We start from the raw sequence: 25,690 nt of genomic DNA, 5'->3' as shown, positions 1-25,690 counted from the left end.
TTTTCTTCATATTATCCTGGTTTTGTTTTGGTGTATATGTTGTATTACCCCACCTCTACCTTCACCCCCAAGTAGAGGCTGTAAACTCCTTTGTCAGACTTTGAATCTAGGCCAGGTATCTTGTTCATGTTGGACTGTGGTTCATTAGAAGGTATTTGAGCTAGAGAAAAATATTTATTTCCACCATTTCTTACTGATGGATGTACCAAGTTTGATGAAAAAAGCATTAATGTTGGCATCTAAAGACCTGGATTTAAGTTCTGTCTCTCACTCTTAATTGTGATTGTTAAGCAAATTTCTTAATTGTTTTGATCTGCAGTTTTCCCCATTTATAAAGTAGGATTAATTTTTGTACTATGTACTTCTTTGTTCATGAGTTGCACGTAGGATATCATAGAGGAAATGCATCATCAGAAAAGGAGATGGGCTAGTTTTTTTTGGTTTTGTTTTTTTGGCAAGAGCAGGGAATGATGTCAGATGAATAACCTGAATCCTTCAGTAGTACCTCTAAAATGTAGAAAGACCTAATGAAAGCAAAGCCTCTGATTTCTTTGAATAAACTGGGAAGGTGACTAAGAACTTTATAAGAACTATTAACTCTGGTATAGTAATTTGATTGATTAATCTTTCCAAATTCTTAGATACTAAATCAATAGACCAGTTTCAGTGGTATTATATAACTGCCAGCCTACTTAAAATTAGTCCTGATCTGTAGCCAGTCATTTTAGCTCTAGTCAGTTTGCTGACTATTCTGTGCTAATTGGGTTGTTTCTCTCTTCCTCTTTGTCCCATCTAGATTCCTTTTCTGCAGATGGTATTTAACATCAGTGCCAACCACAGTGTACCTGGCTAACCTGTTAAATTCCGTGATGGCAACAAGGTGACATGAGCTGAGGATGACCCTGACTGAAAGGCTTCGTGACAAAATATCTCGGGCATTTTATAGCCACGGGCTTTTTTGTGCATCCTACCCTATTCCTATCATTCTCTTCACTGGCTTTTGTATCTTAGCCTGTTGGTAAGTAAAAAATAAGGGTTTATTTAAAAGGAATAGAAAACAATTAAAAAAACCCTTGCTTTACTGCAGGGGTCGGCAACCTTTTTGGCCGTGAGAGCCATAAACGCCACATTTTTTAAAATGTAATTTCATGAGAGCTGTACAGTGCTCACAGTGTGGCTCCTGTAACAGTGCCTGAAAAAAAATTGACTTTATGGTTCCTGCAGAAAGAGCCATATCTGGCCCTCAAAAGAGCTAGATATGGTTTGAGAGCCATACGTTGCTGACCCCTGCTCTACTGTATGACATGGGCATTTGGAAATTGGATAATAGTGAGAAGACCAGTTTCAGAAAAATAAAATGGCTGCAAAACATTGTAGTGAAAAAAATAGACTTTTGAGGATGAAACAATATAAAGATTGGAAAATCTCACTTATGTATTTAAGACAATACCAAACAGTTGTCAGGTGTCCAATTTAGCCTATGAAATAGGTATCACCATCATCATCATCATCTTCACTCTGTAAAACATCTATCCCATAACATCCTCCCTCTTCCCCTCCTCCGTATTTCTGAAGTTTTTTACTTCTAGTGGACCAAGAAATTTTGACTTCATTAAGAGAATGACAAATTCTGATAAATATATTGTTATACTGAAGAATTAAATTCATGTTGGAATTCAGAGATTCCAGAATGATATGGAGCATTGCAGATGGTCTTGCATCATGCCATACATCAGTGATTCCCAAAGTGGGTGCCACTGCCCCCTGGTGGGTGCTGCAGTGATCCAGGGGAACAGTGATGGCCACAGGTGTATTTGGGGGCAGTGAATAATTGTAAGGGCGCAGTGATAGGGGGCACTAAGTAATATTTTTTCTGGAAAGGGGGTGGTAGGCCAAAAAAGTTTGGGAACCACTGCCATACATCATGAAAAGTTAAGAAATTTATCTGATAGTTGGAAACACCTATGCTTCATTAGTCTGGGAGCTTGCCCTGAGGTAAGCCCTGTTGTGTGCTGAAATCAAGGCTAGAGTTGGAAAAATTGTTTGTCAAAAATGTGCTTAGTATCCAATGTGATAAAAGTGATAAAAAAAATTAAAGAGTAGGGGAAGCTGGGTGGCTTGGCGGATTGAGAACCAGGACTATAGAGGAGAGGTCCTGGGTTCAAATCTGACTGCAGACACTTCTTAGCTGTGTGAACTTGGGCAAGTCACTTAACCCCTATTGCCTAACCCTTCTTGATCTTCTATCTTGGAACCAGTACATAAGATTGAATCTATGACAGAAATTAAGGGTTTAAAAAAAGTAGCATGTCAAAAATCTTGTGAATTCAGTACCTAATTGTATAAAGCAAATTATTATGGCATTATTAGGTTTTTAAAAGATGAAAGAAATGTTTATGTGTTATTACATTTTTGTAAATTGATCACTTGAATTATTTTGCTTTTTCCCATGTAATTTAGATACACATTACTTTCTCCTAGAAACATTATAGTGCAACCAAAGTGGCCTCATTTTTTCTTATCGATGATGATCTATCTTCATCTCTGTGCCTTTGCTGTCTCCTACATGGCAAGAACTAATCTTTAATTTTGCATCACCTTGATTTCCGAATACATTCTTCACTCTTCTCTACCCAGTGAGCCATTCCTTGTAATGAATAAAAAAGAAGAGGGGAGAGGGAAGCAGTATAAAAAAAACTAAGCAATGCATAAACTGAATCTGATAGTTATAAGGAATTAAAATTAAGGATTTGACTAAAATATATGAAAATTATAAATAATATGGTGGTCGCCGATTTAAAATATTATAGCTTAAGTCCAAATGACTTTCAATAGTTTTTTATTTGCAAAATAGGTGGAGAGAGTGAAAGTTGAGAAATACAAAAAGAAGGTAGAGAAGATATTTAGCCTATCACACTAAATATTGCTCTGGTGCTCGACTCAGCCCAGCATGACTTATTTACAACTTATCTCTCTCCAGAAGTCAGGAAAGGAAAGTTCCCTCCAAGAGGCAGTTCTAGTTGAAGATGACTCCTGAAGCCAACCTCTAACCCTAGAAATTCAGGGCTTTTATAGTGACTTCTTGTCCCTTCCCCTCTTTACAGGGGCTAATCACAGCTTTCAAATTGTCTAGCACTGCCCAGGGGGCAGTGTCTTGTGGGATCCACTTCTCATCCTTTGGAGGTATAAACTCTTATCAAAAGGATACACAATTTCCTGACTGATTGAATTGTTACTTAGCAAATGACTTGGGAACACTCTTACTTAGTGTCTGGGGAGGTATTAAGTAGGAGTACTTAAGTTAGTGTTAACCAAGTGTTAACTCAAAATAGACAAAGAGAATAAAGAATTCCCTTTCACACAGTGATGTGCCCCACCTCTGCATGTAGGGAAAAGAGTGTGTTTTTTCATCTGTAGAAGACTTCTAAAACCTTTTTGGGGATCTTAAGAATAATTAAAAAGAAAAGTCATTAAGAAACAATTTTCTCTATAATTTTGCAGAAACTATCATAGACTAATACCATAACATATTCCACAATAAATTTACAATGTATGTACATCCTGAATACTAATGATCACACCATAAAAAATTAAAGGGGAATGCCAGTACTATCAGTGAAAGCGCAGCATGAGGGGATTTCAATGATTATGGTGGCGGGATGGCTGGTAGCTGTATGTCGGGGCTTCACCACTGCCCTGAAGGGGCCCGGAAGCTTAGCGGGCTCTCTAGCTCCTGCCGCCAGCCCAGGGTTTACTTTCAGTTTGTTAAACAAAATTAGAACTAACATCAATCCCCTCCATCAATATAAATTAATTCATACTACTTTGTCAAGAAAAGGACTAGAAGAATTTTTTTGATGATCCAAAAAATTGGGGAGCAGAAACAGTCAAATCAGGTGCTGCATGGACCCATGAACAGTGAAGGTGCAAGAGTAATGAAGATTTGCATAAGCTTTGGTATGTCCTACTGAAAGAAAGAAACATGCTTCTCACATTAGAGCAGGAGGCCAAAAAACAGAGATTGCCAATGCCGAGTCCTGAGCGATTAGAAAAGGTGACAGAGTCCATAGATGCTTTAGATAAAGTTGTTCAGGAAAGAGATGATGCTTTGAGACTTCTTCAGACAGGTCAAGAAAAACCAAGACCAGGTGACTGGAGGAAAGACATTTTTGGACATATCATCTGGTACAAGTACAAGCAGTGGCCTATACCCTGGTATCTCAATAAAAGCTACAACAAAAAGAAGTACTACACAATGCCTTTTGTGGATCAGTTTGTCAGACTGAGGCTTGAAAAGTACTTACGTAGTGAAGCCAAGAAGAAAAGTTTAAAGAGAAGGAAAGAGAAGATACTTCAAAGAAAATTTCCACACATGTCTGCTGAAGCCCCAAACTGAAATCTAACCATGGATACATTGAACTCCTACTTTTCCTAGTTCTATTTCACCCTTTAAAATTAAACTTTTTCACTTAATTTAAGACTGGCTGTTAACTCCAAGTAAGTGGTTAATTTAAAAAATTATCTCGATCTTAAAAAAAAAATTTAAAGAGAAGATGATCTTATACCTTACACAGTTATGATTAAGCAATGTGTTTTTTAAAAACCCTTATCTTCCTTCTATCTTAGAATCAATAGTGAATATTGGTTCCAAGACAGAAGAGTGGTAAGGGGTAGGCAATTGAGGTTAAGTGACTACCCCAGGGTCATATTGCTAGGAAGTATCAGAGGCTGTATTTGAACTCAGGACCTCGTGTCTCCAGGTTTGGTTCTCAATCTACTGAGCTATCAAGATGACCCAAGTAGATATATTCTTAGTTAAACAAAGGATAGAGGCATTTATGAAGCAAAATAGACACCTTTAATTACATGAAACTGAAAAGCTTCCACACAGAATTAATGCATCTAGGATAAGAAGAAAGAAAGTATTCAAATGGGAATTTTTTTTTTGGTCATTTTTTTTGGATGTGGTTTTGATAGTATCCAAAATACATAGACAACTAACAAAAACATTTAAGACCAAAAGCTGCCCTCCTGTCCCCCATAAGTGAGCAAAGAATATGAATAAATTGTTCTAAAAAATGTTGGAAACTGCTAACATACATAAGAAAGAATGTTCCAAATCTCTAATAATAGAAATTTAAAAATCAGAACACTCCTCATACTCTGCAGATTGACATAGATAAAAAATTATGAGAATAATTAATGTTTTAGGAGTTGTAGCTAAGAACATTAATACATTGTTGGTGGAGCTTGAATTAATAAAGTCACTCTGGAAAATGGAAAATAAAGTAGGAAAAATGCCTATACTTTTTGACCCAGGCATATAGTCCAAGGAGGTTATTGATAAAAAGTGTAACATTTATAGCAACACTTTTTTTTAAACCCTTACCTTCCACCTTAAAATCAATACTTCCAAGGCAGAAGAGCAGTAAGGGCTAATGCAATGGGAGTTAAGTGACTTGCCCAGGATCACATAGCTAGGAAGTGTCCAAGGCCAGATTTGAATCTAGGACCTCCTGGCTCTAGCCTGGCTCTCAATCTACTGAGCCACTCAGCTGCTCCCAACACTTTTTATGGTATCAAAAACTGGAAATAGGGGGCAGCTGGGTAGCTCAGTGCATTGAGAACCAGGCCTACAGATGGGAGGTCCTAGGTTCAGATCTGGCCTCAGGCACTTCCCAGCTGTATGACCCTGGGCAAGTCACTTGACCCCCATTGCCTACCCTTACCATTCTTCTGCCTTGGAGCCAATACACAGTATTGACTCCAAGATGGAAGGTAAGGGTTTAAAAAAAAACCAAAAAAACAGGAAATAAAATGATGTCCATTGATTGGGGAATGGCTAAAATAAGTAATAGATATGAATGTAATTCCGTATTATTGTTGTAAGAAATGATGAATAGGAATTTCGAGAATTATAAAAAGACTTACTTGAACTTATGTAAAGTGAAAGTAAACAGAGCTAGGAGAATAGTACATAATGATTAAAATAATGGAAAAATAACTACAAAACAATTACAAGTTAATATTGCAAAATTATAATTCCAAAGTAGAAATGTTAAAAGGTGCCTTCTCCCACTCCTTTGCGAGGTCCATAGATAGTAGATTTCCAGACATTTTTTGAAATATTTATTGATTTTGCTATGCTTCTTTTTCATTTAAAAAAAGTCTTTGTTTTATGAAGATGGCTAAGAACAGGAAGAAAAAGAGATGTGAAGGAAATTTAGATGATATAAAAGATCAAAATACTTAAAAATATTTTTATTAATACATTTTTTATCAATAAAATATTTTACTTTATTACATAAAGTGACTTTTTGTAGGGAGGAGGGACACTTTTCAGTAATGGCAAATGTCTTTAACAACATGGTCAAAGAAGAGTGACTTCTAGTGTTATTCAGTTGCAACCAACTCTTTTCGATCTAATTTGGGGTTTTCTTGTGTGGAGATTAAAATTAATATTTTAAATACTAAAATTACTAATACTAAACATTATATTTATAAATATTTTATTAATAATAAACTAACAAAAGAGACTAAGAGGTACTAACCAGCTTGCTCCCAGGAACCAAAGAGAGAGAGGGAGGAGTTACAGCCAACTATAAAACAATAACGTGACCACTTAAACGTGAAGGCGCAGGAGAGATTAAAGGGAATTTTGGAAAAACTAAGGGGATGAAGTCCAAGGTTCAAAATCTCCATTTATACACAACCCCCTGTGATCCTTTGGGAGACCAGTCTCCCCAATGGATCACAAAAACATAATCAACATATAAATTGCAATAATTTGTGGATAAAAGGGGGAAAAAAGAACAAAATCAATGATTGCTACATTAACAAAAAGCCAATTTTGGGGCAGTCCCCTTTGGCATAAAAGTATACATTCAAAACAAATGTTTTCAACCCCCCCCCCCAAAGTTCAAATTCACACCCCAAAGTTCAATTCTGGATCTTCTTGATGCAGTGTGTAGCCTCTGCAGGCATCTTCATGGTGCCTTCTTCAAACAGGTTTATTGTTGGGATTCTGGGAGGTAGCAAGTTCCTTATCCTAAAATTACTCAAATTCAAAACAAAACTCGCAACAATAACAATGTCCCCCCTGAGGAAAATAATAACACAGGGATCACTCAGGGATACATGGCTGAGTTGTAAGGTCTATGAATCAATTGCAAAAGAAATCAAAAACATTTTTAAAAATCCACATAAAAGAGAAAAAGTAACTTGTGGATGAAATATAAAATATCAGTCTTATGTCTAAAAAAATCTTAAGTAAAGGAAAAATAAAACTATAACAGATCCTTGAATCAGGACCCAAATAAAGTGATTTAAGTAATTATGCACTTACCCAATCAATAGCCAGGACTACAGAAAGTTTGCCACACTTATAAAAGACAGAAAAAGGGACTAGATTATAGGAGCCAGAATGGTAGCCAGGATGAGGTGCTTGGATAGAATGTGGTTCAGAGGAAGTCCTGCGTCTTAACATATGTTAAACACTGCAACCTCGAACCCCAAACAAGTTCAAGTCCTCTTGCCTTGGCTCAAAATTACATAAATTCCACTGGGATTGGTTGGTCTCTTTGACCTTGTGCTTGATTTGCACTATGCAGGTTGGCCTTGTGCTTCTTTGGCACTGTGTAGTGGTTCTTTTAAATACTCTTCTGGAATCAGACAGAATCATTAAGCAAAGTCCCATAATTATTTAAACAAACAATGGCATTATTCTATAGTTTAAAGCCTTTTGGGTATGCATTAATATTAGAACAAATGTATTTTAAACTTATATTACTGTAAATTTTAAAAAGATTAATATTGATAATGTACTCAGGTACAAAAATGAGAGAAAAAAGAAACTCAAAACTGTATTGCACATACAAGAGGAAAAAAATGTTTTAAAAATCAAAAATATATAGCTTAGAATCAGTGAAAGGTTTCTCACCCAAAAAACGAGATCCAGTTTCCTTTTTAAACTCGGCCATGAACTACTGTGAATGCAAATTATTTTTATAGAATAACAGATTTATAAAAACAATAATATAGTAGATAATGTACATTCAAATAAAGTACCAAATTCCCAAAATTCACAATAGACCAGTTATTAACAGTAGCAAACAAACCCATTATTGTGTAGGATTCACATGAGTTTATAGATAGCCACTTGCTGTGTGATGTTTAAAAAAATCTATACTTGTCACAAATTCTACAGGTATAGCAAATCTTTCAACCTTGGCAATTACTGATGAAAACCTATTTGGGTCTAAAACATCACCAAGAATTTTAGATCCTTCTGGTGGAAAAGTAAATTAAACTAAAAAGTTAAAATACCATGCATGCAGGATCTCTTTTTGGCTTCCTGCTTTATATATATGAAAACCTATCTTCCATCCAGAAGGTATAAAGTCATTTTTAAAGACCTCTTATAAAATTACAATTTAAATTTTTAAGTCATTATATTCTCCAAGGTTGTATAAGCAGCATGTGACCTCAGTAGTTAAGATGACAAATCCAGGATACATAAGACTTACGGGCTTTTTACAACTTAAAAAAAAATTGAGATGTTTATGGGCTTTTTACAATATGTTGTTCAGTAAAACCACAGGTGAATGGTACAGATAAAGAATCACAACAGAATAGATTCCTGAGGAGGCTGAATGGGGTTTTGTTTATAGAGTAAATAAAAAGCAAGCAAAATTTCTAGAGGGAGAACAGTAGTGCATTTTGCATATGAGAGAGCAGGCCAAAAGATAGAGACAAAATCCCCAAAACTTCTACTTCAAATCTACTGATTTAGTCTCTCTGCTCTCAAAAGAAAAGGCAGAGGAGTCCCCTTCCTGGGGGAGTGGGGAGGGAAGAATCCTGAATTGCAAGTCTCTCTCATCCAGGAGTCCAGGATCAGTTTAAGACCGGCTTAAAAAATGGTAGTGCAGGCTGAAAAACTCACGTGGGGTGGGGCAAGGGATTGGGATCTCACCCTTCCACTGGAAAAAAGCAGTTTGGATTGGCAGTCTGCAGGCTGGGCAGATAGTGGTGAGGAACACTGGCTGGAGCAGATGGGTGTGAAAAGGCAGCAGCAGTGAAAGCAAGTGGCTGGCAGGCTGGTGGGTGGAGTCTGCAGTGGCTGAGATGGGGTGAAAGCAGGCAGGCTGGGTGGCAGGTGAAGAAAAAAAAAGCTGCAGGAGCATAGGGCAAGAGAGGGAAACCCAGCTGTCAGCTCTTAGGCAAACGTACTAACTATACTGAAAATCTATTTTTTAAAAAAAATTGAGGATTCTATCTCATTGTGGTTAGCCATAATGTGGAGATTAAAATTAACATGCAAAATGTTAAATATTATATTTTTAAATATTTTATTAATAATAAACTAGCAAAATAGACTAAGATACTAACCATCTTGTTCCCATGAACCAAAGAGAGAGAGGGAGGAGTTACAGTCAACTATAAAATAATAATGTGACCATGCAAATGTGGAGGCGCAGGAGAGATTTAAGGGAATTTTGGGAAAATTAAGGGACTTATAGGGGATGAAGTCCATGATTCAAAATCTCCATTTATACACTTGGTAAAGATATTGGAGTGGTTTGCCATTTCCTTCTCCAGTTCTCATTTACAGATGAGGAAACAAACAGGATTAAATGACTTGCTGAAAGTCACACAGCTAGGGATGTCTGAATTCAAATTTGAACTGAGGTCCTCCTGACTCCCCAGAGCACATACTCTATCCACTATACCACCTAGCTGCTTTTTGTAAATCTCCTTTCTCTTAAGTTAGTTGCTTCTTTGCTGTCTCCAGATGGTCTTTGCTTGCTGGCATTCTTATAAATTGCAGCTGTCAAATGACCCATGTCACTTATCTTGGAAGTTCATAAAAAAGCCCAAGTGCTTTAATGTCGAAGGATACGACAGTTAATTGTCTTTCAGAAATGACTTCTCCCTCTCTGGTCATGATAGGTTTCTGATTATTACTGAGAATATTTCCTTATCTTAGTCATTTGTGTAATTTTTAGTTAGGTTTTCTTTTAAGCTTATCTTTGGTTAATCTGTAAGAGGTATTGAATTTTTCTGCATATCCAGACACTGTACAGATTTATGTTGGAACTTTGTGTATTTGTTTGGATGATCAGTGTTTAAGCTTCAGAAATTTCGTGTTGTACAAGATAAGATTGATTTCACAACATTGTGTAATGTTATAAATTAATCCCAGTCCTCACTTCTGGAAAGTTTAACTTCTCTGCCAATGGAAATGATATCTATTCTTCAAAGATTAGCTTAAAATGTTACTTCTATTAAGCCTTCACTAATCTTTACCTTTTTTGCCCTCCAAAATGATCTTTACCATCTCCCAACTCAACACTATTTATACCATATTTCGTGGTACTTACTTTATACAATCTTATTTTACACATATAAATTATCTTCCCCACATATGATATGTTGCTTGAAGGAAAGAATTCTTTTGCATCTCTTAGAGGATTTGACAAGATCCTCCAAATTAAGTCAGCACATAGTCTGATATTTGGGAAAGTGGTTATAGGAGAGGATGAAGAAAGTGGAGTTGGAAAATATGGTGTGACATAAAGAGATAAGAGTATAGAACCTTACAGACAGTTCAGAAACCTTTGGGGGGTAAAAAGAATCCTACCATCATAAGGCGCTCCAGCTCAATTTTCAAAAATAACCTTCAAATTCTGAAAAAAATTAACTTAAATAAAAATTTTAACTCTTATCAGTTCTTCCTAGATAGATGTAACCAATGTAACATTTGTTACAATGGTAGGTGAAATAGCCTACAAATAGCTAGGAGACCCACTCTTGCTTAGTACTGTAAAAAGGAAAAAATTATGGTTGGATTAAATATTAAAGGTTTTGGTCACTAGGAATTGATTGCTCAATTCCAAAATGAAAAAAAACTCAAGTCAGAATGACTTTAATGGTGGTTTATTTACAATTAGGAAGGGAGAGTGAAAGTAAGAAAATCAGAGAGAGAATAGAGTAAGATATCTAACTTATCACACTAAGTAATTTGTTTGGGCCCCTGGCTCAACCCAGGCAGGGCTAATTAGTCCTCAGCCAGAGAAACCTCAGCCTTGAGCTGAGGGCTGAGGGCCTGGGGATGAATAAAGCAAAGGCTTCAGTCACAAAGCCTCTTTCCATAGGAAAGTCCTTTTAGGAAAAATCCAGGAAGAGTCAGTCCTTTTCCCTCACCACGTTGTAGTTCAAAAGGACTTACTATATTTGGCTTTCCTTCCCAAATCACATAGTGGATGGACTTAGACTGTCCCACTCTTTTCTACATGGCATTCCCACCTATGAGGCTTGGAACAAGATATCACTCATGCCTCTGTCCATGCCTGTCTATTCTGTCTCCTCCAAGCCTCACCTTGTTGCAGAGGTCTGCTTAGGTGCTGCTTTCTCCCCAAGACCTTTCCTGTCTTCTCAGCTCTTGGCTCCTCCCTCCCCTAATTGTCTTTTATCTCTTTAATATTATTTTGGAATGTGTAAATGTGTACATATAGACTCCCAGAAGGGTGTAGGTTTTATTTGTTTGTTTCCCCTAGCACTGTGTACTTTATAAGTGTTAACCTAACTAGTTTTATTGTAAAAATTAAATGAATGGAATATACACTTTGTTCTGGCTGCCACACTGGATGGCCAGTTGAATTGGCACATCATTGTGTATTCCTTAGGTACTAGAGATAAACAGTAAACTGGGCCTAGAATTAGGTAAGAACGGGTGATGCACCTGAGTTATAAGTGGAGAACTACATGATGTTTCCAGTGATCTATACATTTCATCTCTCTACAAGTCCATTTCTTTAGCACTGACAACTCAATGAAAATTTAGAAAAATTAGTCAACAAGTATTTATTAAATACTTCTTATACCAGGCTCTGCTAAATGTAGCCTTATTTGAACTGTACAACATCCCTGGAAAGTAGATAGTGCTTTTATTCTCATTTAAAGTTGAGTATAATGACTAAAATTCTTTGGAGACTCTATATTAATTTATAATTATTTATGAGAAAGAGACAGAGGAAGGGAGGGAGAGAGAGCTTGAGAGAGATCTTGAGATCATCAATCCATCTTAAATTTAAAAAAAAATGCTTCCAGAGGGAAAGTCCTAAGGAAAAGAGAGTGAATAACTGCTCCTCCCCTTTCTTATAAAGACAATGACCTCACTCCTCCTGTGTCTCTGGCCAGGCTTAACTTCAGTCCCAGTCCTTGAGTCCTGACATCCAGACATGGGACTTGCCACCAGCCCCTTCGGGAAATCAGTTCTCCAGGCACCTACACAGCACCTTAGTCATGTGACTCACTGGTATACTGACTTATGTCCATGCATGCCTATGAGGTTACATTTTATATTAATTTCACACATGAGGAAACTGGGAAAGACAGAAGTTAAATTGACTTGCCCTCAGGGTTACATAGTTAGTAAGTATCTGAGGCCATATTTTTAATTTAGGCCTTTCTGAATCTAGACCCACTATTCCATCTGCTGTGCCACCTAGTTATTTATTTAGGAAGAGACCTAGGATATGAAGAACTGTAACTGCCAAAGGACTTTATAGGAGACATTGAACTATGATTTAGTAAAAAGCTCTGGTTGTTGAGAGGAAGCTGAATTGGAGAGATGGAAGACTTGTAGGGAGACCAGTTAATCATGGAATAATAGCATCATCTCAGAAATTTAAATATAAGTTATATGATTATCAGAAATATAAGTTATAACTTGATTACTAAACCTTTTCTCCAGAGAGATCAAAGAAATTGGCAAAAGATCCATATATTAAAAAATATTTCTAAGCAGTTCTTTTTGTAGTGTCAAAGAACTGGAAACTAAAAGAATACCCATCAGTTGTGGAATAGCTAAACAAATTATGAGATATGAATGTATCATATATTACTTTGCTGTAAGAAATGATGAAAAGGATGGTTTCAGAGTAGGAAGACTTGTACTCTTTTCTTGGCCTTGTCTCTGACTTGGTAAATTCTGCTTGGAATCTTCAATTTGGGAAGGACCCTGGCCATCCTGCCTTTCTTTTCTGACTCTACCTGTATTTAACTGCCTGGGCTTCAAAACCATTCCCTTGTACTGGGTATCTTCCTCTTAAATCACCCTCTTCTTTTCAGCTCCTTTATAGGTTGATATCTTTTCCTGTGAGCATGTAAGCTGCTTAAGGTCAGAGATTATCTTTTTGCCTGTATTTATATCCCCAGTGCCTTGCACACCGAAAGCACTTTTTAAAAAAACTCTTACCTTCTGTCTTGGAACCAATACTATGTATAGTGACTTGCCTGGGGTCACACAGCTAGAAAGTGTCTGAGGTCAGATTTGAACCCAGGACTGTAAGGGGGAAAAGGGGGGTTTGGGGTTCAATATATTAAAAGGTGGTTGCCAGGGGAAATTTCCCCAATTTAGGAATAACCTCAAGTCAAAATTGACTTTATGGAAGTTTATTTACAATTGAGAAGAGAGTGAGGAAATAAGAATCTAACACAGTAGGTAAATTACTACTCTAGTTCATCCAGGTAGATCTAATTAACCCTCAGCCAAGAGTCAGAGGTCCAGAGGCCCGGAGTCTATTAAAAGAAGTCTTTTGTGCTTCTCCTACTTTGCGTATCCAATCACGATAGATGCTTCTTATAGGACTGCCTAGGGGGCAGTCAGTTGACTCTGATTCGTCACCCACTCTAGCACACGTGGGTTACGAATTGGAGGTGCTCTCACCTTTCGTGATTAAATCTAAAGATGGGCAGTTCAGATTTAATCTAATTATCACAATTCCCCCTGTGATCATTCGGGAGACTGGTCTCCCCAATTTATCATTTGACATAATCATCTTGTACCCCCTAAGTTCTAACTACAATAGTTAGAGATAAGAGGTAAGTAGAAGAGATAGAAAGAGCAAAACCAATGTTTTGCTAGACGAATTAACAAAAAAACCAATTGGGGGCAATCCTCTTTGGCATAAAAGTTTACAATTTAAAATAATTGTGTTCAATTCCCTCAAGTTCAATTAGTTGCACCCCAAATTCATTTTGGATCATCTTGATTCAGTGTAGATTTCTGCAGGCATCCTTTCTGGATCATCTTGATTCAGTGTAGGTTTCTACAGGCAAATAGTCCATTTTCTGGTTTTAAAGCGTTAGCAGACTTCTTTTCCTGAAAATTTTCTTAAACAAAATTTTAAAACTTGGATTTTTATAAAAATACCATCCCCCCTGAAGACGGTGTTTAAAAAAAGAAACACCCAGATCAGCTCAGAATACATCGTTGAGTTATGGCGTGTATGAGTCAATTACCAAAAGAAAAAATAAAAAACAAAAAAAAAATTAAATTTTGGGAGAAATAAAGATTCATAATAAGAATCAAAATCTATGTATGTAAAATTTTTAAGTAAACAAGAATAAATTCATAATAGGCCCTTGTATTAGGGTTCAATTAAAGTAAATTCTGTACTATAAATCTGTAGAACAAAATTCAGTAATATTGCACTTACCCATTGGCAGCCAAGACTACAGCAAGTTGCCATATCATAAGAGAAAAAAGGACTAGATTTTTATGTAAAAGGGAAATGTCATTCCCTGGTCTGATTTACCTTCATTCTCAGGGGTAGGGGAACCACAATGATGATGGCCAACCTTCACTACTCAAGAGTCCTACGTCTTAACATATGTTAAACATTGCAACTTTGAGTTTTTCACTAAGTTCAAGTCCTTTAGTATTGGCTTAAAAGTTCAACAGTCCTAGTTGGATTGGTATGGTCTTTTTTGACCTTGTGCTCCATGGCACTGTGCAGTTTCTCATCAATCCCAATGGATCTGGTTGGTCTCCATGACCTGGCGCTTCTTGCACTGTATGGTGGCTCTGTTGTTCCTTTCTTCTGGAATCAGACATAATCATTAATCATAGTCTTATAATATTTAACAATAAATGACAGGTTGCCATAGCCTAGGGCTTTGTGGATATGCATTAATATTAGAACAAATATGTTTTAAACATATTTCTGCAGAATCAAAAAGTAATTTTGATTATATGTACTTTAAGTACAAGAAATAAAAAAAAGGAAGAAATCAAATATTCTATTAGAAAAGTAAAAGGCAATAGCAAAATAAAATTCAGGAATTCATTGTGTTCCCAGAAATGATGTCTACTTTTCTATGGACTATTATATCCAATGCTTGTAATAGGATACAGTCAATCAGTTTCAATAGAAGATGCTCTCTTTACATGTGAGCAATGAATCCAAGAGTCCTTTTCTCCAATTTTAATAGCTGTTAGAGTAGTTAATGATATTTGAAATGGATCTTCCAGGAAGGCTGAATTGCTCCAGTATGCTGGAAATTCTTTATATACACCTTGTCTCCTGGGTTCAGGTCATGAAGTGAAAAATCTATGGGTCCTGCTTGTACTGCAGCTCTGGATTCATGTAGTTCATGCAGTTTGTGCTGCAATTCCTGTATATAGGAAGCAATAGAAGTATCTCCTCCTAATAGTGATGTATATGCAGGAGAAAAAGGCTTAGCCTGTATAGGGGGATATCCAAAAAGCATCTCATATGGTGAGATATTTAGATCTCCCCTGGGCCTGCTTCTAAGATAAAATAGAGCTAGAGAGGGAATTTCAGGCCATTTCAAATGTGTCTCAGTGCATAATTTGCCAATCATAGTTTTAAGTTTTCTGTTCATCCTTTCAACTTGGCCTGAGCTCTGGGGGTGATATGGTACATGGAACTTGGGAGTTATCCCCAAACAGGAATATATTTCAAATAAAACTGAATCAGTAAAGTGACTTCCCCTGTCCGAGTCAATTATGTGCAGGCAGGCCAAAACGAGGAATGATTTCTTTTAAAAGCACTTTGGTGACAAAAGCCGCTGTGGCTCGGGCAGTAGGAAATGCTTCTGGCCATCTAGTCAGTTGATCCACTATGACTAGACAAAATTTATATTGTCCAACCTTTGGCATTGTTATGTAATCAATTTGCAGGTGCTCAAAAGGTGTGTAAGCCAGAGGACGGCCACCAAACACCTTGCCACAAAAGGCATGGTGGTTATATGCTTGGCAGGTAGGGCAAGCTGCACACACTTTAGAAGCTATAGTGGTTATGCCAGGAGCTATCCATACCCTTTTAACAGAGTCCACGATGCCCTGGGTACCAAAATAACCATTTTTATGAATAGATTGGCAAATTTGATGATAAAAACTTCTAGGGAGCAGGGGTTTTCCTTCAGAGGACACCCATACTCCATTAATTTGTTTAGCCTTAAAGTTCTGCTTCCATTTTTTTCACTTCCTTCTCATTATAGGAAAGTGATAAATTTAAGTCATCAGTGGTTGTCAATGTTAAAATCAATTCAGGCCCTTCTATGGCTGTTAGCTTTGCAGCAGTATCTGCCCGGTCATTTCCCTTAGAGACAGGGTCAATGCAATGTATGGGCAAAGCAGTGAACTACAGCTAGGGCTTCTGGTAACTGGAGAACAGAAAGAACTTCATTAATAATTTTTGCATTAGCTATAGATTTTCCAGCTGAGGTTAAAAATCCTCTCTAAAGCCATAACATACCCACTGAATGACAAATTCCAAATGCTTTCTCTGATTGGCCAGAGAGATGATCCTATTTTTTTCACTGTCAGAAACTCATTTAATATATTTTAAACATCCTGCCAATTAGGGTCATAAGTTTGGAATATATTCTCTAATTTTTTCACAATTAAGATTGGTTCGTTCTCAAAAGTAGGCATATTTTCTTTGACTCTAGCTAAATCTTGAGGGTTGTAGGGTATATGGTGTCTTATAGACACCAAGTCCCCATTTTTATTGAAGGTGGGAACTTCCCTTAAAGGGAATAGGTTTTGGGCTGCATCATTTTGTGTTTTTGACTCTAGGTTCTCTGTTTGAGGGTTTGAGTCAGCAGCAGTAACTGGGGGAGGGTCCAGTGAAGTAGTGGGAGGAGCAGAGTCAGAGTGGGACAAAGATTCTGATGAGGAGGAGGTATGGAGAAATAAGTCTCTCTTATGCTGGAGTTTTCTCATTTTTCGTTTTCTTCTTTTTAAATGCTTTGCAAAGATTTTTATACAAGTCATCATTTGCTCCATATTCTCCATATTGTCCAATCTTAAGTTATAATTAAGCTGAGCTTGTGGTTCACTAGATTGTTCTATATTAGAAGGGGCATTTGTTTGGGTTGGACAGGAAGTCTGTTGTGCTTGGAGAGGCTGAGATGAATCTTTTACTTGCTTCTCTAGTATATCTAGGGTATTTCTCAAGTCTCTCCAGGAGAGGTAAAGATAAACAACTCCACTTACAAGTATTATAATCACACCCAAATATAGTGCAAGATATGTTCCTTGTAATACATTCTGTGGGATTATGAATCAGCAAAAAATCAACATTTGTCCAATCACAATAGATACTTTAGAGGTGTGTAAATAGAATTAGCTCTAGCCCATTCATAGTTAAAACTCTAGCCACCAGAGATAATGTCATCCCCACCTCCCTTAGTGGGGAGGGGAGATGAGTTACCCACACGTGACAATAAGTAACAAATCAGTTCAGAGGCTGCCATTTGTCCACTTGAATTAGAGGTGGACCCACAGGAAGTGACGAGAGACACTATCTCTTCAAGTATGTTGGCAACTTCCTGTTGGGGCAGTTCCCGCTTTGAACTTGGTGCTGAAGGATCTCGGCTGAGGCCTCAGGCAGCTTCCACTCTGAATTGTCACGTGGGTAAGTTAGGCTGACTTCCTTGGCCTACCTTTGCGTTTCCAGACTCTCTATCTTAAGTAGGCTTCTTGCCTCCCTAATTACTAAGGCCTTGCAGCTTGTAGCCTAGTTTAATTAGCCTTTCAATCCTCTCTCCATTTCCCTACTTTCTACCTTCCTAATTGTAAATAAACTACCTTTTAAACCCAATCCTGACTTGGGTCTATTTTAATTATGGAATCAATCTGAATTATTGATTCCTGGTGGCCACACTTTAAATATATATCTATATATATCTAAATTATCCAATTATTACAGAGGGCAGTCAGTTGACTCTGATTTGTTACCCACTCTAGCATGGGTTACGAATTGGAGGTGCTCTCACCTTTGGTGATTAAATCTAAAGATGGGCAGTGTAGATTTAATCTAATTATCACAGGACCTCCCATTTCTGGGCCTGACTCTCAGTCCACTGAGCCACCTACCTATCCCCAGAAAGCACTTAAATACTTTGTTTCCTTTCTTCCTCCAAACTATCTTTTCCAGCCTTATTTTACCATACTTTTCTTTAGTTATTCTATATAATTCAGCCAAAATGAATTTTTTTCTTACTATTTCATGCTTGTTTACCTATTTCTTTTTTACTATTTCTCACAAATAATATTCAATTTCCTATCCTTTTGCTTTTATTTAGATTGTCCCATGCCTGGATTCACTTCTTCATTTCTGATTCTAAGAATCTCTAGAATTTAATTTGCTTCAAATATCAGCTCAACTCTCACTTTCTATTGGAAGCCTTTCCTGATCCTCTTTCCCAATGCCTAATCTCTCCCTCCACTTTCCCCTAGCCAATTACCTTATATTGAGTTTATTTCATTTTTTTTTCCCTTACATATTATCTCTCCTAATAGCATGTAAGCCCTGAAGACAGGGCCTATTTTCTTTTTGTCTTTGTCTTCTGGGCCTTGCACAGTCTCTGGCACATAGTGGTCAAATAGTAAATATTTATTGGTTGATTCAATCATCTAGAGACTGCTGCTATCAAAAAATAGAGTGTAAGCTATTAGACAGAAGATAATTAGTATTTTCGTTAGGCCCACCATAGCCCACTATTTGGTTTGGTTCATGTCCTAGCCCTTACCACTTCCTAGATGTGAAACTTGTGAGAAATTATTTGTCTTCTTTCCACCACCTCATCTTTAAAGTGAGGATAATAATTGAACTGGCTATCTCTCAGGGGCATTGCAAAGGTCAGCTGAGATACTATATACAATTGCTTTTTATCATAAGTCATTTGTACAGTGCTTTAAGATTTGCAAAATACATTTCATCATAATCGTCTTATGTGGTTAGTACAACTGTTGTTATTCACACATTACAATCGGAGAAACTTCTGCTGTGATTGATCTAAGTGATTTACCCATGAGCATGCAGCTTATACGAGTCAGAAAAGATTTGAGCCTAGGTCTCCTGATTTCAAACCTAGTTCTCTCCCCATTCCATCACACTCTTTATTATTGTAGTTATCTTCAGTGTTGCTCCTGAGAGGAAAAATACACATTTTCTTTGTCTAAAAGGGCAAATGCTTTTTCTCCTTTTTTATCAAAAAGATCTGGTACTCAATTTAGTTGGGAAGAAAATTTTTTTTTGGCCTCTTTGCCTGTCTGGGCCAACTCATTGAAGATAAGATACAGCAGAGCTGATGTAGCTTTTTGTAGAATGCAAGTACAAAGATCTGATGAAAATATCTCATTCAATGATTGTATCTGACAGTGTATACAATATTGAAAATTGGTCTAGAGTACCCTCTCTTTTGACAGAACCATAGCAACTGGGGCATTTAGAGATGTGACTTGTTAATTTCATACTGTAGTTAGCATCTCCGTGCTCAAAGACAAAGGTTATGCCAAAGGCTGGGAGAGCCAGTTAAATTGGCCTTACCTGAGATGAATGAGCTTCATTCAATCATTCTTCCATTTTTCTAATCTCTTCTCTTCCTTAAGAGCAGTGACTGCCACCTTTGGGAAAGTCTGTTGAAATTTGCATGAATAAACTGACTGTCTTTACAGTTTCTAGTAAGCAGAAACTTTTGTTATATGCATTTGACAATCACATAGCATAAGTTGCTGTTATGGTACAGTAGGAAGTGTGCATATGCTTTATGGAATAATTGTGAGAATAATGCTGGCATAAGTGATGATTTTAGTAGGCCTTTTGTGATTATTTTAGTTTAAGTTATAAGGTTTTAAATTTAAGTAGATAACTACTTTAGCATAATTAATTATTATTAGCATAGGCCTCAGTTTTGGGCCTTAGCCTTAAAATTGTTATATCATGCACCCTCAGCAATATGGAACTTGTGATCTATTATATGTCACCAGGCTTGACCTTGGGTTCAAAGCCTGTGGTACCACCCAGCACACATCATCAAGCTTAGAAGATAGGGTTCAGGCTCCCCTGTTCCCCCCTTGTCTATCAAGTGACTTCTTCTACCAATGAGAAATGTTTCCTGATTATTTCAGCCAATCCACATCCCTCTAGTTTTATCAATGTCCGGAATTATTTTTAAACTGGTAGATAAGTTGTCTAATTCTTTGGGCATAAAAGAAGTCCTCTCACAAGTCTCTGGGTCTTTTGGACATGACCAGAAGTCTGGTTTTACTGTGAGACCTCTCACATAAACCTATTTCTTTTTGGCTTATTTGCATTCCTGCGGTTAGAAATTGTGCAACATAATGGAACTCTTTCTGTGCTCTTAGGTCCAGTCTTGACTCTTATACACATAAGACAGAATAACTATAATCAATGCATTTAATTTATTTTTCCATAGCCTATTCCTAAGCTAAGGAAAGTGGTTCTGAATTATTAACCAAAAGAAGTTTGAGTTTTAAAAAAACTTACTTGTATCATTCAGAATTGGAGGAAGATGGATTCAATTCCTTTATCATACCCATCCAGATGATAGAACCCTAGATTTGAACTACAACTGACCTTAGGCCTGTGCTGGCAAAGATATGGCATGCATGCCCCTGGGGGCATAGAGGGAGGCTCCTCAGTTCCACCTCTCCACAGACCCTGAAGACATTTTTCACATGCTCTGCCCCTCTGACCAGCAGCAGAATGAGAACAACTCCTCCTTCCACTGTATGAGGTAATGTGGGGGGCTCACAGGCAGCTTGAAGTTGCTGTTTGGGCATGTGCTCTTGAAAAGGTTGACCAGCCCTGATCTAGGACAACCTTTCTTACTCAGTAGATTGGATTGTAAATGAAGAATTTTGTTGCCCTTGAACCTTTTCTTGTTTAAACATTTCTAGTGACTTAAGCCAAACTCTATGTCTTAAACCCTCTGGTTATTCTGGGTACTTTTAATCTTCTAAATGTTCTTCTTAAATGTGATATCTAGAAGGTGCAGTGGGACTATGCTGAAGCAGGATGAGTAGTCCGTGAGGTGTAGTTGCTGGGGATACTAGGGCTTACCTACCAGTTAGTACATTATTTTGATGGAAAATTTTCTACAGAAAATTAAGGAAACTTTCTAAGGTACAAAAGAGGAGTTTTTCATATCTTCCTCCCCTAAGAAAGCCCTATTCTTTCTAGAAATGGGAGTATATTAACTCTTTTTTTTTTATATTAACTCTTGCTTTAAATAGATTCACTTGTTAGGTCTTTTCATATTTTTAGCATTCCAGTGAATATGCTTAAGCCCTTGGATAATTTTTCTTTCTTTGATTGTGGCTGCGTAACCTTAGGAATAAGCTGGTGCTGAAAACAGTTCTAAAAAATGTTCGTATTGTGGTTCATTGGTGAAATTTCTGAGGCAGTTGTATCAAGTTGTCTTTTATTACTTTATTTTACTATTTCTTTTTTTTTTAACATTAGATTTCTTCAGAGCCTCACCCCCTTACCTCCCCTTCCCCTTCCAGCTGAGGGACTACCATATATCTTTCCAGCTGCTTTAGCTTTGGACAGCGATTCCAGTAGTATTTTGTACTTTTGTACCAGCCTTTATTTTCCTAATTTACTGAAAAAGATCAGGCATGGTGTGATTAGTGACATCATCTAAGGTTTTACAATATATCAGTGGCAGGGCTGAACTTAGTTGCTGCCTTTGAATCTCATGTGTTGTCCCATCCCCACTACTGACCCCCTCAATCCCTGAAACTATCTGATAAAAAGGTAGGCTTTTTTCTTTCTCTTTTCTTTTTGTATAATATTTTCCATTTGCATGTAATAACAATTTCTAATATTTTGAAAAATAAAATGATGAGTTCCCAGCTCTTTTCCTCCCTCCACTCCCTCCTCCCTGAGATGTTAAACTTGTTGATCTAGGTCATGTATTCATGTAAAGCATATTTCTATATTGTCATATTGTAGAAGAAGACTCATAAAACAAAACAAAAAAAATACAAAGAAAATAAAAGTGAAAAATAGCATACTTTGATCTGTATTTAGGCTTTATCAATTCTTTCTCTGTTTTTTTTTTTTTTTTTAAAGAACCCTTACCTTCCATCTTGGAGTCAATACTGTGTATTGGCTCCAAGGCAGAAGAGTGGTAAGAGGGGTCAAGTGACTTGCCCAGGGTCACACAGCTGAGAAGTGTCTGAAGTCAGATTTGAACCTAGGCCCTCCCATCTCTAGGCCTGGTTCTCAATACACTGTCAATTCTTTCTCTGGAGGTGGATAGCATTTTTCATCATGAGTCCTTTGGAATTATCTTAGATCATTGTATTGCTGAAAATAGCTAAGCCATTCATAATTGATAATTATGCAGTATTGCTGTTATTGTGTACAATGTTCTCCTAGTTCTGCTCATTTCTCTTTGCATTGATTCATGTAGGTCTTTCCAGAATTAAAAAAAAATCCTGGGAGTGAAACCAAGATAGTGGCTTAGTAGCAGCTATCAATAATCAGATGAAAATGATTGGCCAATATGATAGTAAAGGAAAATAATAAATGTTGGGGGGAATGTGGCAAAATTTGGACATGAATGCATTGCTAGTGGAGTTGTGAAGTGATTCAACCATTCTGGAAGGCAATTTGGAATTGTGCCCAAAGGGCTATAAAAGAATGTATACCTTTTGATCCAGAAATACCACTACTAGGTCTGTGTCCCAAAGAGATTTAAAAAAAATGGGAAAGGACCTGTTTGTACAAAAATATTTATAGCTGCACTTTTTGTATAGTTTGAATGTCCATCAATTGGGGAATAACTCAACAAAATGTGGTATATGATGGTAATGGAATACTATTGTGCTGAAAGGAATGATGAGCAAGATGATTTCAGGAAGAGCTGGAAAGACCTATGTAAACTGATACAGAGTGAAACAAGCAGAACCAGGAGAACATTATACATAGTAACTGAAATATTGTGGGATGATCAAATGTGATTGACTTTGCTACTAACAGCAATATAATGATCCAAGACAATTCTGAGGGACTTCTGAAAAAGAGTGCTATCTACCTTCAATGAAAGAACTCTTGGGAGTATAAATGCAGATGAAAACATTTGATTTATCACTTGTTTATTTGGGTATATGATTTGGGGGGTTGGTTTTATAAGGTTATTTACTAAAAATGAATAATATGGAAATATGTTTTACTTGATAATACATGTATAACCTAGATTGAATTATTTGTCAACTCTGGGAGAGGGGAAGGAAGAAGGAATGGAGACAACATGTATCCTATGACTTTAGAAAATTTTCTGTGAAAATTCATTATTAAAATAAAGATAAAATATTTTTTAAAATCCCTAACTACCTGTGTTAAAATTGATACTAAGGTTCCAAGGCAGGAGAGCAATAAGAGTAAACAATTGGAGTTAAGTAACTTGTCCAAGGCCACATGTTTAGGAAGTGTTTGAAGTCAAATTTGAACCCAGGACTTCTTGTCTCCTGTCCTGGCTCTTTATATCTAATGAGCCACCTAGCTGCCTTCTAGGTTTTTCTGAAATTATTCTGACAGCAGAATAGTATTCCATTATAATCATATACCATAACTTTTTCAGCTATACCCCAATTGATGGACACCTCCTCAATTTCTATTTCTTTGCTACCACAAAAAGGGCTGCTTATAAGTATTTTTGTATAAGTAGGTCCTTTCCCCCTATTTTTAATCTGCTCAGGATATAGACCTAGTAGTAATATTGCTGAGTTAAAGGGTTTGCACATTTTTATAGCCTTTTGGACATAGTTCCAAATTGATCTCCAGAATGACTGGATCAGTTCACAACTCCATAAGTAGTGCATTATGTTCCAATTTTCTGACATCCTCTCTAACATTTATCATTTTTCCATTTCTGTCATATTAGCCAGTCTGATAGATGTGAGGGTAGGCCTTTTTCTGAGGTGTGTGATTGGTTGTTACACACAAGGATGGTACTGAATAGAGCCATATCTTCTTATTTCCCTTATGCTTTGTTATGCTTATTCATATGTCAAAGGGGTTTTGAGTGATTAATTATACTGTTCATCTAACTATCTAGTCATCCCAGCCTTTACATGGAAGAAAAATCCAAACCAATTTTGGAACTGTGCACTTTCCCTTGTTGACTTAGAGGGTGTGGGTTTTAATAAGTAATCTCAACTGGATGGCAGGTTTAAACCTGAACTAGGGTGACTCAGAAATATTCTTATAGATCTATCTATCTATCTATCTACAGACAGACAGACAGACAGACAGACACAGAGACAGGCTCTAGGACTACAGAATGGAATAGATACATCTGAGTCTACCCTGATAAAGCAAAGAAATTTTTTGACTAATCAGAGGACTCAAATCTTCAATGCTGAAATATATAGAGATTACTATAATCCTCCCTTAGAATTCTCATAAATTCCCTTTTTCTGTTAGCCATCAGTTATTGGTTGCCCTTCATCAAGCATTCGAGTAGATAATTTAAAAAATATTTCTTCTTTATAGAGGACACTGAGCTTTTAAGAGATAAAAAAGTATTGGTTCCAAGACCAATTTACCAAGGTAAAGATTTAAAAAAACAAAAACACAACAGAAATGAAGGATGAACAAAAAAAAAGTATCTTCTGGCATTGACTTTCATGAAGCCATAAATAAGAGAAGAAAGTTTTTATTTTTTTTATTATTTTTTTAAACCCTTAACTTCTGTGTATTGGCTCGTTGGTGGAAGAGTGGTATGGGTGGGCAATGGGGGTCAAGTGACTTGCCCAGGGTCACACAGCTGGGAAGTGTCTGAGGCCAGATTTGAACCTAGGACCTCCCGTCTCTAGGCCTGTTCCCTAAGACTTTTAAGGAGTTAAGAGGTTGCAGGTAGGTGGCCTGACACATGGCTCCCTAGGAAGTCTCAAGGATGAAGTCAGAAAGGCTAATGATCTAGTTCCAGAATTGATGTTCTGATTGATCTAGTTCCTTGGGATGTCTCAAAGGAGAGGCCATGAGTGGGTGGTTTGGATCCTAAGCTACTTGCTAATGTGTGAAGTGAGGGGAGAGGGAAGGACAGAATTCCCTTAAGTAATATGTCTAAGAAATCTTAAATAATACAGTCTTACTAAAGGAAATTTAAGGGAGGCGGCATGGTCTAGTAGTAAGAGAGTTGGCTCTAGAGCCAGTTAGAACCCAGGGTTCTAATCCCACTCTTCCACTGCCTGCCGTGTGGCCTTGAGCAAGCTGCTTGACCTCCCGGGTGCTCTTTACGGGCAGCTGAGTGGCTCAGTGGATTGAGAGCCAGGCCTAGAGACTGGAGGTCCTAGGTTCAAGTCCGGCCTCGGACACTTCCAGCTGTGTGACCTTGGGCAAGTCACTTGACCCCTACTGCCCACCCTTACCACTCCTGGGCTAAGGACTGTCCCTAGCCTGGATGAAAAAGGGAGGAGGGTTGGGCGTGGGGCTAGCAACCCCACCCTGTAAAAACTACATCTGCTAAAGAAACTGCAACCTAAAGTAGGGGCAGCTGGGCTAGCTCAGTGGATTGAGAGCCAGGCCTAGAGACGAAAGGTCCTAGGTTCAAGCCC

General features: G+C 37.3%; 1 protein-coding gene and 1 pseudogene across 1 annotated transcript in view; both read left to right on the top strand.

Moving 5' to 3' along the window:
- Positions 1 to 855: 855 nt before the first annotated feature.
- LOC123253413 (SREBF chaperone) overlaps positions 856 to 25,690 on the top strand; it is a 61,391-nt gene continuing 36,556 nt past the window's right edge. Inside the window, exon 1 of the mRNA XM_044682640.1 lies at positions 856 to 1,018. Within this exon, the coding sequence (XP_044538575.1) occupies positions 897 to 1,018 (122 nt within the window). The 5' untranslated portion in view covers positions 856 to 896. The remainder of the gene's footprint in view (positions 1,019 to 25,690) is intronic.
- On the top strand, positions 3,649 to 4,523 carry LOC123253520 (annotated as a pseudogene).

The sequence above is a fragment of the Gracilinanus agilis genome, chromosome 1 (genome assembly GCF_016433145.1).
Source record: "Gracilinanus agilis isolate LMUSP501 chromosome 1, AgileGrace, whole genome shotgun sequence".
In the NCBI taxonomy this organism is placed as follows: Eukaryota; Metazoa; Chordata; class Mammalia; order Didelphimorphia; family Didelphidae; genus Gracilinanus; species Gracilinanus agilis.
This window is presented reverse-complemented; position numbering and strand designations above follow the sequence as displayed.